This window comes from Aplysia californica, unplaced genomic scaffold (genome assembly GCF_000002075.1).
Source record: "Aplysia californica isolate F4 #8 unplaced genomic scaffold, AplCal3.0 scaffold00382, whole genome shotgun sequence".
Lineage (NCBI taxonomy): Eukaryota > Metazoa > Mollusca > Gastropoda > Aplysiida > Aplysiidae > Aplysia > Aplysia californica.
The window spans coordinates 494,725-506,910 of NW_004797652.1; the positions used below are offsets into that span (position 1 = coordinate 494,725).

The 12,186-nt window shown below is 36.7% G+C and overlaps 1 protein-coding gene across 2 annotated transcripts in view; it reads right to left on the reverse strand.

The window, feature by feature from the left end:
* Nucleotides 1-1,245: 1,245 nt before the first annotated feature.
* Nucleotides 1,246-12,186, reverse strand: part of LOC101851814 (frizzled-2) — a 13,537-nt gene continuing 2,596 nt past the window's right edge. The window contains exon 2 of one of the 2 annotated variants that reach the window (XM_035971130.1): nt 1,246-6,817. In XM_035971130.1, coding sequence (XP_035827023.1) covers nt 5,641-6,817 — 1,177 coding nt within the window. In that variant the 3' untranslated portion in view covers nt 1,246-5,640. The remainder of the gene's footprint in view (nt 6,818-12,186) is intronic. The other variant, XM_005103619.2, reaches the window with a different exon arrangement.

Consider the following 12,186-nt stretch of genomic DNA (forward strand, 5'->3'; position numbering starts at 1 on the left):
TGGGTTTAGGGGGGGTTTTTATTATCAATCCCAAGTCATCTAGCTTATCATCAAAGGGTTTGGTAATCCGCCCGAGATTTTACAAAGATTAAAATGGCTTTTTTTTTTTATTTCACTGGTTGACCAGCGCACTTTGGAAGAACATTTGCTCAGGGCCCCAGGGGGATAATCAACACATTTCTGAACAACGGTGGTGCCAACAACAATGCGCAAATCTAAGCAGCCTTGTGCAGCAAATATTGCTTGTGACAATACTACACTCTTCAAAAATGCAACATCAAAGTAAAAATCTAATGTTGTAACAATGCTTTTTTTTAAATCTTAAACTTAAGGATTTCCCAGTTCAATCACTTTGGAAATTATTATAAGAACACAATTTGGCATGTATGTGCATTGTGCACAGCCTCCTTAATGCAATTTAAAATTTAAACATCTCTAAGTAGAGATAAACTGTTGTTCCTAAAGGTTTGTCCATATTTACCACAATTGCATCTTCTGTCCTTTTCCCTGTTTCATCTGAGACAAAATCAACCCTATTTTAATTTCATGCTGCCAAAACATCAAAGTTCATGGCATAAATCGCAAAGAGCAAGGTTGTATAAGGGACCTTTAAATTTAACATGTCTTCGATAAGACCCGAGCCAAATGGGTTGAAAGCCTTTGAAAGCCTTCAACACTCCACAAAACAACCCAAGTTCGAAAAAGCCCGGTCTAGGATTCTAACCAGGGCCATCTGCTCTATAGGCGAGCATGATACCAACTTAGCTACGGTAGCACCCGTGCAAGTGCAAATACCCACATCTACATACATGATGTGTATCATCATAAAGACTGGCTGATTTTATCTCGCCTGGGCAGGATGAGATACAGAATCTCAACAGAAAAACATAGGTACAATAGACAGACTCCCCCATTCAGGAACGGTAATCATGTCTTCCGTTTTCAATGGCAAAGAGCCGAACTATATTATAATTATAACTCCGCCAGTCCCCAGTTTGTTTCTTGTAATCAAAAGTGAGCCAAGGGTGATGAGGAAGAATCTGTTGTACATATATAGGCTATATCCATAAAGCAAATAATTATAATCATACGACATTAGCGTCAAAGAATGATTGACCTGGGCTAAAAAACCCTGTTTGTTCATACTGTGTGGAGACAGACATGTAGCTCCATGTTAGCCACTACACTTCAGGAAACCTAGTTAATAAAAGCTCTGAATGACAAGAATAAAAGTAAAAATGTAAGTACTTTTTGTAAGAATTCTTTATTCACATAACATTGATTCATTTGCAAAAAAATATTAGATGAAAAAAATATAATAAAAATAACCAAGAAATAAAAACAAAGGAACAGAAAAAAAAAGAAGAACTATATGGCGCAACAAAAACAACCAACGCATTGAGATTGTACAAGAAATGGGTCAATATTCACAGCTATTCCACTATTCCCACTTACCAGCAGAACATAAGAACAACAGTATTCAACCGACCCCATCAGAATTAATTTTTTGCCTTCAAGGCAGAACTTTTCCCTGGATTCACTCTTGAAACTCTGAAAGTCCAAAGTTGTTTCAAGAACAATAAAATCTCTATAATCTGGAGTCGCGTCAACTGTGTATGTTATAATATGTTATCAGTATATATTCTTCTGTGAGATCCTCAAGAGTAACCATTTACTACACTTCACAAAATACTTTTTACTAAATAATAAGCCTTCCATTAGTTCGTACTATTTCTTGACCCTATGTAACTACAATTTACAGTTTATAATTTGAAAGAATGATATAATTGAATTAACTTTCCTTTCCCCTTAATTAAAAAAAAAAAATTTAACCCCCCACACACATTGCTCATTAAATCCCTTTTCTGTACTGAAGAGGAAGATAAAACATGGGGGAATTTGTGGTAAGGAAACTGACTCCAGAACTCTTCAATTTACTAATCACAATAATCAACATATCATCGACAGGCAAGACATTGGTCGCAACTTCAATTGCTTTTCACATTCTTTGAGACTTTATTGAATCATTGAAACTACAAGAATTATTTCCATCAACAATTCACTTCTCGTTCTGTATTCCTAATAACATTCACATGGTCAAGATAAAGACAAGTCACCAATAGGATTCACAATATTACCCCTACCACGCCTTTCTGTTTCTGTAAAACCAACAAACCAAAGACTTGATGAGTAAATTAATCTTTTTTTTTTCTCAACCCTTCTCTTTTGCACTTCAGTTCTAATAGACCTACTGACCTGTTGTGACAACTTCAATATGTGATTCATGAGAAACGAGTGAGAGTGAGAGATAAGGATGAAAATCCGAAAAAAGAAAAAGCATGACTGTCAATAATAAAGCCATTTCACATCACAAAGGGATTTCCACATTATTTACAAGATGAAGTTCTGCATGAAAGTTGATGGGCCATACACCTACAATAAAACCAGATAATATTTATCTAAAGGACAGAATGTTCAGACACATCAGAGGGTGAAAGAAAATGCCATTCTCTGTAAAAATATCCTGCTAGGCCTTTTATTTATGGTGCCTGCCTGCAGATTCAAGACCAGTTTTAAAGGAGCTAAAAATCAGCGACAGAATCAAAACGTCTTAAAAATTACAGGACTCTCAACGAAAAATGTAATTTCTTCACCTTTGACCCAAGAATGAACAACATCTTCATCTAGTCTTGATAGCTAGGTTGATATTTTCAGCCAAATGCTGTTTTGAGTTCAATTCAAAGAGCACAGTGCTTTAACTTTACTTTAAGAGTACAAGGTGGTTCCTCCCCTCCCTTTAAAGTAAATGCCTGTGCAATCTAATCTGTCTGTGAGTGTATGGCCCGTAGTGAATGGAAAGAAGAAAATTGATGAAATTTTGGCTCGCACTAATTATTATCTACTTAATTAAACCAAACAGAAGAGGAGAACAAGAGTACAAAAACAAAGTAAACGATAAAAATGAATGTCAGAACATGATTCAAATGTCAGTCTTCCAATTCAATCTTTTAACTGCCACACTTTCCAAGCATCACGATTTTATTCACAAGCCTGTCCAAGTCTTCTGCTGCTTTTGTCTTGTCGCTACGGAAACGAAACAGGTCCACTCAATACAACACACTGCACTATGACACACAAATTCTATCTCATCAGCAAGGTGTTCAGATGTATTGAGCCCCCAATTTTTTTTATTTTTAAAGGAGGCTCTTTGTTGTTTAATTTATATTACTCGTAGGCTCAAGACAAATGTTATCAAAATTCAAATTCTAAACGCTGAAAAAAGTAAGAAAAGTTCATACATAAATTAGGTTCAATTACTTGTTAAAATTTAAAAAAACATTCCAGTTTTTTTTTCTCTGCCAAAAAAAAAATTTTCTTTGTGGGCTTAGAACATTTGAACAGCTTGATGAGGACTTGCTTTCACTCAACCAGTCCACAAAACCAACAATCAATACAAGACCTTACATCAGTCCAAGTGTCCATGATGCAGAAAGCTGGACACAAAGTTGGCTTGTGACTACCAGTAACACTATCAGTCGCCCCATACACACATTCAAGACTTATAATTTTATAACTTTCAAGAATCAACTTGCAGTTCAATTTGAATGGATATTACAATTTCTCAAACCTTCCAGTACTGCATCTGATGATAAGTAGAAATAAAAAATTGGAGTTGATAAACTTTCGAACTTTTCTTGAGGATTACAATCTATGCTGTGTTTTTTTTACACTTGCTTGTCCCACAACAGGAAGAAAAAGGCTGGACAGTTCTCTGATCTCAATACACAGATGAACCTTTCCAGAACATTTCTAATTTGCACCCTCTCAACACTGATTGTACTTTCTAACCTCTCTTGTGGCTGACTAGTTTGTCACAATACGAATTCATGATGAAAATCAAATTCAAAAAGCCTTGTCAAAACATGAAAAATATAAATGTATAAAATAACCTTTTTTTAAATCAAAAAAATGTTTTAAAAAGAATCTCTTACAAAAAGTCTACTAAAATCTAACGAACTCTCCATCATCTTTGGTTCTAGGAAAATAAAAAGTTTTATAAGGCTAGAGACTTGACAGAAATGTTTTTTTTCTGTGAGTGCTCTAGTATCTGAAAACTTACAAAATATTTCTACAATTATCTGCAAAACCAAAGAGACCAGGCCTTGGAAGATCAGATTACTGTACTGTGTCTTGCACTTTCATCACCTACCCGATTCCAAACCCTGTAATAAAGTAAATCAATGTGGTTGACTCATTGTCACACCTTCTGTTCAATATTCCCTGCCACATAATTATCTGCAAAATATTAAAAAATAATCATATCTTAAATCAAGGAAGTGGCCAAAGTAATTACAATGAAAGTGTGGCCACCATTTTGAAAAGATAATGACAGCATAAAAACATTGCATCCTCAGAGTCAATCCCTGACCCTTGAGTTATTGCAGTGTCGCCAAAAACACTGCATTTATACATGACATGAAATATTTACAGAGATGAAAGTGAGAATGACACAATGAAAGAGATGGTATATATGAACACCATGTGTCAAATCTTTCCAGAACCTGCAGTACATGGTATCCCAGAGTGACTACCAATAATTCTATATTAAAAATATGTGAATTTCCTTATTTCTTTCAGTTTTATACAATATAACTTATAATATAAGAAAAATATAAAAATAACAAACCAAAAGACAAAATCCAAGGGGGACTGTACTGTAGCAGCCATATTGAAATTAAAAAAGACCAGAAACACCAGCACATACACACAAAAAAAATTCCTCGAATTCTGGCAGTAATTCCCACTGCTTTCAAAACAACATGATGTCCGCATAAGTAATTCAGTAGTTGCAAATCTCTGCTTTTCTCCCACTGAAGACCATATACACATTGTCATAAAACGTGTTCTCCCATGTGGAAAAGCGCTGCTGAAAAATGTACAAATATCAGAAACCGTGTCAGATCAAACCTTTCATTTGTTCATTTTGCATCAGATTACCCACGAGTCAGTGGTCAACACTAAAATTGGTCAGAACAATCTGTACACCGATGCAACATGAAAGTGGCCGTAGTAATCCATAGTATTCACCATACAAACTACACTTCCTGTTCAGATCGGTGCAAAGCAGGCTCAAATTTTTAAAAAAAATCTTTTAACACAAAGAGGAAAACTCTCCAGTTTTCTCTTAAGAAATGCACAAAACTTTAGTCCTATCAACTCTCAGAAAAACTTTCATGCTTCTTCCTTATATACAAGATCATAAATAATTCACAAACTCAGCACATTGACACACCACATACTTCAAAAAGGAAAACTCAGATTCATACCGCTATATCGTAAAAATATGCTCACACACGACCATCACACTTTTTACTCAATTCAGCTTCACTTCCTTCTTTTCACACTTTTCCTTACCAATCAAAGATTCAAAACAGATTTCCATCAGTCACAACAATAAGGAAATGAGGAAGTTGAACTTTAACCGCCAACAATCTCATTATCCACACAGCATCGTCCACACAAGATCCTTTCATGATTTGGTACTTGATCCACATACTTTTGCACAATTTCGCAGTTTGTGTACCACATTGCCAAACAGTCCAGAGCACGGAATGCCTCCGGAACTATTCGACTATCTTCTTACACAACTGACTCGTTATTTTTGGGCACAAATATTCTGCCCGAGAAAGTCCTCCAAGAGTGGAAAGTCTTCCCAGTCCAGATCCACACGCCAGAAGTGATTCCGACAATGACTGTCATTAAGTACTTGATCATGAATACATTGAAGTCGGGCCACGGCTTGGACTTGACGTTGAATGGCTCATTGATGTTGAGAATTTCATAATTTGTAGCATGCCATGTGACCATCCACTTATCCCTGAAAGCTTGCTCGTAGAAGTAGCAGGCGATCACGATGGTAGCCGGCACAGTGTAGAGTACAGAGAAGATCCCAATGCGAACCATGAGCTTCTCCAGCTTATCAGTTTTGGTGCCATCACTCTTCATGATAGTGCGGATACGGAATAGAGAAACAAATCCAGCCAAAAGGAACGACGTGCCAATAATGAGGTAGACAACCAGAGGCGCTAGGACAAAGCCCCTCAAAGCATCAACGTCAAAAATTCCAGTGTAGCATACGCCACTAAGCACATCTCCATCCACCTGGCCCATAGCGAGAATCGCAATGGTCTTGATGGCAGGGACAGCCCAGGCAGCCAGATGGAAATACTGGGAATTGGCTTCGATAGCTTCGTGACCCCACTTCATCCCAGCAGCCAAAAACCAGGTCAAGGTCAGAATGACCCACCAGATGGAGCTGGCCATACTGAAGAAGTAGAGCATCATGAACAGGATGGTGCAGCCTTCCTTCTTGGTGCCCTGTGTCACAACTTTCAGCATGTCTTCAGGTGCAGTGTGATCATTCTGAGGCTCAAAAGGTTCATTACACGATATTTTCTCACGTAGAGCAAATCCCACAACATAGGCCAATGCTACCATGAAGTAGCAGCCGGACAGAAAGATGATTGGTCTCTCCGGATATCGAAACCTCTGCATGTCTATCAGGAATGTGAGAACGGTGAACAAGGTGGAGGCTAAGCAAATGCATGACCAAATCCCAATCCACCAGCGGGAAAACTCCAGCTCATTGTCATCAAAGAACATGTCATAACAAGGAGCACCACAGTTCTTTTCCACTTCATCACCAACTTTCAGATGGTAGTCGAACCCATTGGGCGTTTCCAGGACAGATGGACACTTGAAACCCAGGTCTCGCGTTGCTTCACGCCCATATGGTGGGAGGGTGTGGATTCCTGTGAATAAAAAGCAAACAAATGAAATTGGAATGGTTTTAAAAGTAAAAATAAAATTTTATCTTATTATCTGATCAACAACAAAAATATACAAACAAGACTCCCACCCCTCTATCTCGAGCTGATTTACTAAACTAAGACACAAGATAAATTTGAAAATCCTGAAGTACATGTATTACAAACTAAAAGTTTGTATGATTAACAGTTGTCAAAATTAGCAAAATGAAGCCTTCAAGGACAGATAAACATCTCTTCTCATGCCACTCATTTTCTTAGACACACATTTGTGATTTTCAAGAATAAGAGAGCAGTCTGAGTTATTCTCAACTTATAAACAGCTTTTCGTGCAAGACAAAGGAGATAACACCTTTATCCTTAGTCCATCAAATCCGTGCCATTTTCTCAAGTCAGTCATCTAGTTTTCATGATTTCCACGAACTTCATATATACATGTAGTATTCATTAGGCAGGGATTATAGAAAAAGTACATTTTTTTACAATTGATGTTTTAGTTTTAGTAGAGGTTTTACAGCACTCGCAACTGCATAAGGTCATATGAGCGCCAGAAGACTAGAGGTGTTACAAGAGAGTAACAAACATAAAAAAGAAGAAGGGGAGATAAGGACGATAGATGTTCGAAAGGAAAGAAGAAGCAAACCACACCAGAGCACCCGCCAACCACCCACGTTTTACAATTGAACAAGTCCACATAAATGTTCATATGAAATAGAGACATTTCCAACAGAATCCCCCACTGGTGGTGAGCTGGTGCTGGAAATTTGTATGGCTAACTTTTTTTTTTTAATTAACGAGAATAAGATCTTTTCTCTATCTAGAGCTATTTTTCAGTTGCTGCTCTATTTTAAGCTCGACTGAACTACAAATGTAAGTTATTTGGGTGACCAGACAAAAATGTTTTTCATTAAACATGAATTACAGATAGAGGTTATCATTTTACTTCATTTAAAATTGTGTTTTTTAAAACTTTATAACTCAAATTCAAATATAATAATTAATGAGCTTTGCATTCAAAGACAGTAAATATGTACCTTCAGATTCTGGGTTGACCTGCATTAACTTCCAAATTGAGAAAGATATACCTGAACCAATAAAAATGTAATCTTTAATCTCCTTCTATGGCATTTACCTTATTTGCACCCAAAAAAATTTTTTTTTTTTAATTAATTTTTAAAAAGGCTATATAAAATTAGAAGAAAGCAATAATTACCATCATTATCATACAACTTCATTTACATGTAGGACCCTTTGATTACTCATGACCCCTCTAGTGACCAAAATTTTCTTTGATCTGCTCTGTTAATCATCTTTGGAGTGTGTTTACCAATCTATCTGCCCTCATTACATCAATAAAATACAGGTTTATTTTGAAGACCCTAAAGTTCCACGTGGTTTGTATGGTTTGTCATCTTTCAATGCCTTACTCTTCTTGATCTCTCCTATTAGATTTCAGAGGGGTCTCTGCATTTTTGTTTCTCATGAAATGTGCCTGCATTTAATTTCTGAGATTTTTAGGTCTCAGGCCGTTCTTCAAGGAGAGGGACTAAGTATTAACTTGTTTAGGTCTCTTGCCTTTAGCATTCAGTTCATTTTTAAAAACACATCCTTTCCTCTAAAGACCTTGACTAGACAGAAATGGTTGTGGAGTCGTGATCTCCTGTACACACTTGCAGCTATAATCAGCATAAAATACACATTGCCTTTACCCCTTTTGTTTTTTAATACACTGTCTTCATTTGAATAAACACTTTACCCGTGTTCTACTGCTCAGGATGCTTTGGATTCCAAATTTTTAAATCAGATTTTATTGACAATAACTGCTGCTTACAAAATTCAAAATCAACTTCTAAAAAATAGCTACGGTATCTAATTGTATTGTGACACAATGAGTTGCTGTTATTGTTATCGATCCAGCAAAAGCTGGGCTGTCACCCTTCTGTCCAACACCATCTAGTGATAAATTATCATAAATGCAGGTTTGACGCAGTTGTGATTACACAAAGCTAGGAACATTAAACAAAAAAATAGACATGACAGACTTTTGAATTAAAGTAGTAAAGTATTTGTGTATGCGCGGGCAGAAACAAACTGAAAAAATTGCGCAATATTACCTTTCACATTTAATGTAAGGCACAACATTGAAGAGACACAAATAGTTTTCAGGACATTTGACATCATGTTATATAATATATATATAATACACCTCTTTACATTGAACGGAAGAATGACGGTGAACAGATAAATATGGTTGGCAGTGAATTTTACATCCGCCTCACTCCCCCTCAAAAAAATTTCACACAGAGAAAGAAACAACAAATGTTCAAAAGCCATATATGTGAGACATCGTGGTGAAATCAGGCCCTTGTCAAAATAATGAAATCGAAGAAACAGACAATTTTCTGTCCGTCTGGGAATTGTTATCAAATTTTTGTTTTTTGACTCAACACCTTTAAGGTCCATTTAAAAACATATTTCTGTGTGGATTTTACTGAAAAATGTTGATTTAAAGAACAAAAATGTAAATTTGAAGTTTATAAGGACTCTCAATCTTTGGAAGTCGCCAAACTTTGGCGACCATTTTCTCGCTAATTTTTCCACCGAAAGCAAGACAAATGAACAAGCTTTAAAATGATAGCCAATATCGCCACATGTCCAAAAATTGATGGGCGTCTGATTCCACCACATCGTGAAATATAGTGTCGTGGCGCAGTAGAATTAGGTGCTTGTCACTTTTGGGTGGTAGAGCTATTATTGATATCATCATATATAGCTTGTTAATTTTTATTTGTTTTCGGTGAAAACAAAATAATAACCCCATTTCGAAGGAGGTGGGGGTCGCCTCATGCCAAAGGTAAAATTAGTGAGAAATGGCCGCCAAATTTGGTGAACTCTATAACTATAATATGGCTTGAGAGAAAAAGGAAACTGCAAAATTATATTTTTTGTGCCTTTGATGCCGCTGGATCGGAAAAGTAAAAGTAAGTGCCTTTGATCAACACTTTCAGGGAAATCTTCAAGTAATGTATAGGTGTTGAAACAAAATAGAAATTTTTTTAAAATTACCCAACGGTCAGAAAAACGCCAGTTTCTCTGATTTCATTGTTTTGACAAGTGCTCGATTTTACGATTCCTCATATTTTCGCCTCCCGGGAAAGCCCGATTGGCATTGCTACTCATACATTTACCACTTACGTCTGACCCTGTAATTTTAATGGTTATTAGATTAATAAGCCTATGTCATGTCACAAGTTCACGCACAGGACTGCATTCAAATTTGATCGCACACAAAAGTAAGGTTTTCTGATGCCGATACTTTATTCATTTTATAAAATTCACGTGTATTCAACCACTACATTTTCACGGAGTACAAATGTTTGGTTTAGACCTATGAAAAAAAATTAGTAATTCGGATAAGCGGTTGTCAAATATACCAGAAGTAGTATAACAGTGAACAAAACGGAATCTGGTATTAAAGCCAAAAAGCCCACAAGTAGCACTAAAAAGACTTTAAAAACAGATGCTCAGCTAGGGGTGACCAAGGAAGACAAGGAAGGATAATAAGTAAGTCTATTTTGTCATTATTTTGGGGGGAAAGCATCAGAGCAGAGCTCCGAAAAGAGAGACAGGCGATCTTCCAGTTTAGAACGTTTATACTCACATTCACATACGCTGGGTTTAGGTAAGAAACGTTTGGTTTATTACTTTAAATTATTTTATAATTTCCTTCCCATCTCAGGTTCAGGCATTCTCATTTTACGTTACGAAGTGACTTTTTCTCAGAACGTTCTGAAAAATAAAGCTGAACTCTATTTCTCCGAACGGTTTCCAATCTAGAGATTTTTTGGCTTATTTACGAGATTTAGGCGTCAACCTTTCATTCTGCCATTCTGCTAGGACTGGGAAGAAGCATTTTTTGCATCTTTTCAATTTCTAGAGCTAGAGATTTTTAAATGTCTGCATTCAGATACTGCAGTCGTGGTTGGGGCAACGTTCCCGGACATACTTTATTTGAAAATACCTCCAAAAGGTACTGCGAGAAAACAAAGACTGCTCGACCTTGGCAGTAACCAATTTTGCATTTAGTCATCCAGCAAAAACTAAAATTCTTCATGTAAAAAACAAAAAAATCCCTCTAAGCCCCTCCCCATCTGTTCACACCTTATACACACACACACACACACAGGCCACTTCATTCGCTTATATTATCAACAAATCTCGAGAACAGAAACCGTTTGGAGAAATAGAGTTCAAGTTTATTTTCGCGAACACTCTGAGAAATAGAGAACTTTTCTCTTAGAAAACATTTATTTATCTTAAGTTTTACACGAATTTCAGCTTTATCTGATTCGCCACAATATAGATCTAGATCTAAATTATTATTTTTGAGCCTATTTGTAGGTTCTGCAACCAAAAATAAGGCAGTTTGAGTTTGGTCCTCAAAGGCAAAAGTAGAGCATCTCTGAATGCCGGAGTGAAAGTTACTTTCACTCCCGCACACAGGTTGTGCACTGTTTTTGGGGGTCACACAGTCGTATTTTTGGCTGCGACATAAGGCCACTTAATCATTGCCAAGAAAATTTCAAACCCTAATTGCAAGACATCAAATTTTGGCAGGACGGAAAAGGCATGCCCCCTGAACACCCCAAGTCCTCTAAGCATTTTTTCAGGGTTTTTTTGTTGTTTTTTTACCTCAGAGCATGCCCCACTCCCACTGAAACTCCCCTGGATTGGTACAAGCACAAAGCACGAAAATTACTCTACAAGTATGCCAAGTAGCAACATAATCAATCTGCTAGTATGAATAAAAACCATTGAATAATATATCTAAAAAATGAATCATTTGTGACGGATAGGCCAAGAATATTGCCAATAGCCAATAGGTTGATTTGCATAAAAACAAAACAAATAAACAAGAAAAGTGCTGTACAGTGCCTGAGCATGAGACGGGAGGGAAAGTAAAATACGTTTTATTATCATGGTGACTAGATATCTATTTCTCCGAACGCTTGGGAAAATAAACCTGATCTCTATTTCTCCTAACAGTCTCCGTTTTCGAGATTTGTAGGTTATTTGCGAGAATTCAGTGTCATCTTTCATTCTGCCATTCTGTGAGGAGTGAGAAGAAGCATTTTTTTTGCATCGAATTCAATTTTTAGATGTCTGAATATTCAGACACTTCAATTGTGGTTGGGGCAATGTTCCCGGACGAAACTTTATGCCTTCAAAAGGTGCTGCGAGAAAACAGGACTGCTCGACTTTGGAAGTAACCTATTTTGGTAAATTTTTACTTTCACTCCCGCACACAGATGCACTGTTTCAGGTGTCAAACTGCTGTACTGTTTGCTGCAGATCACAC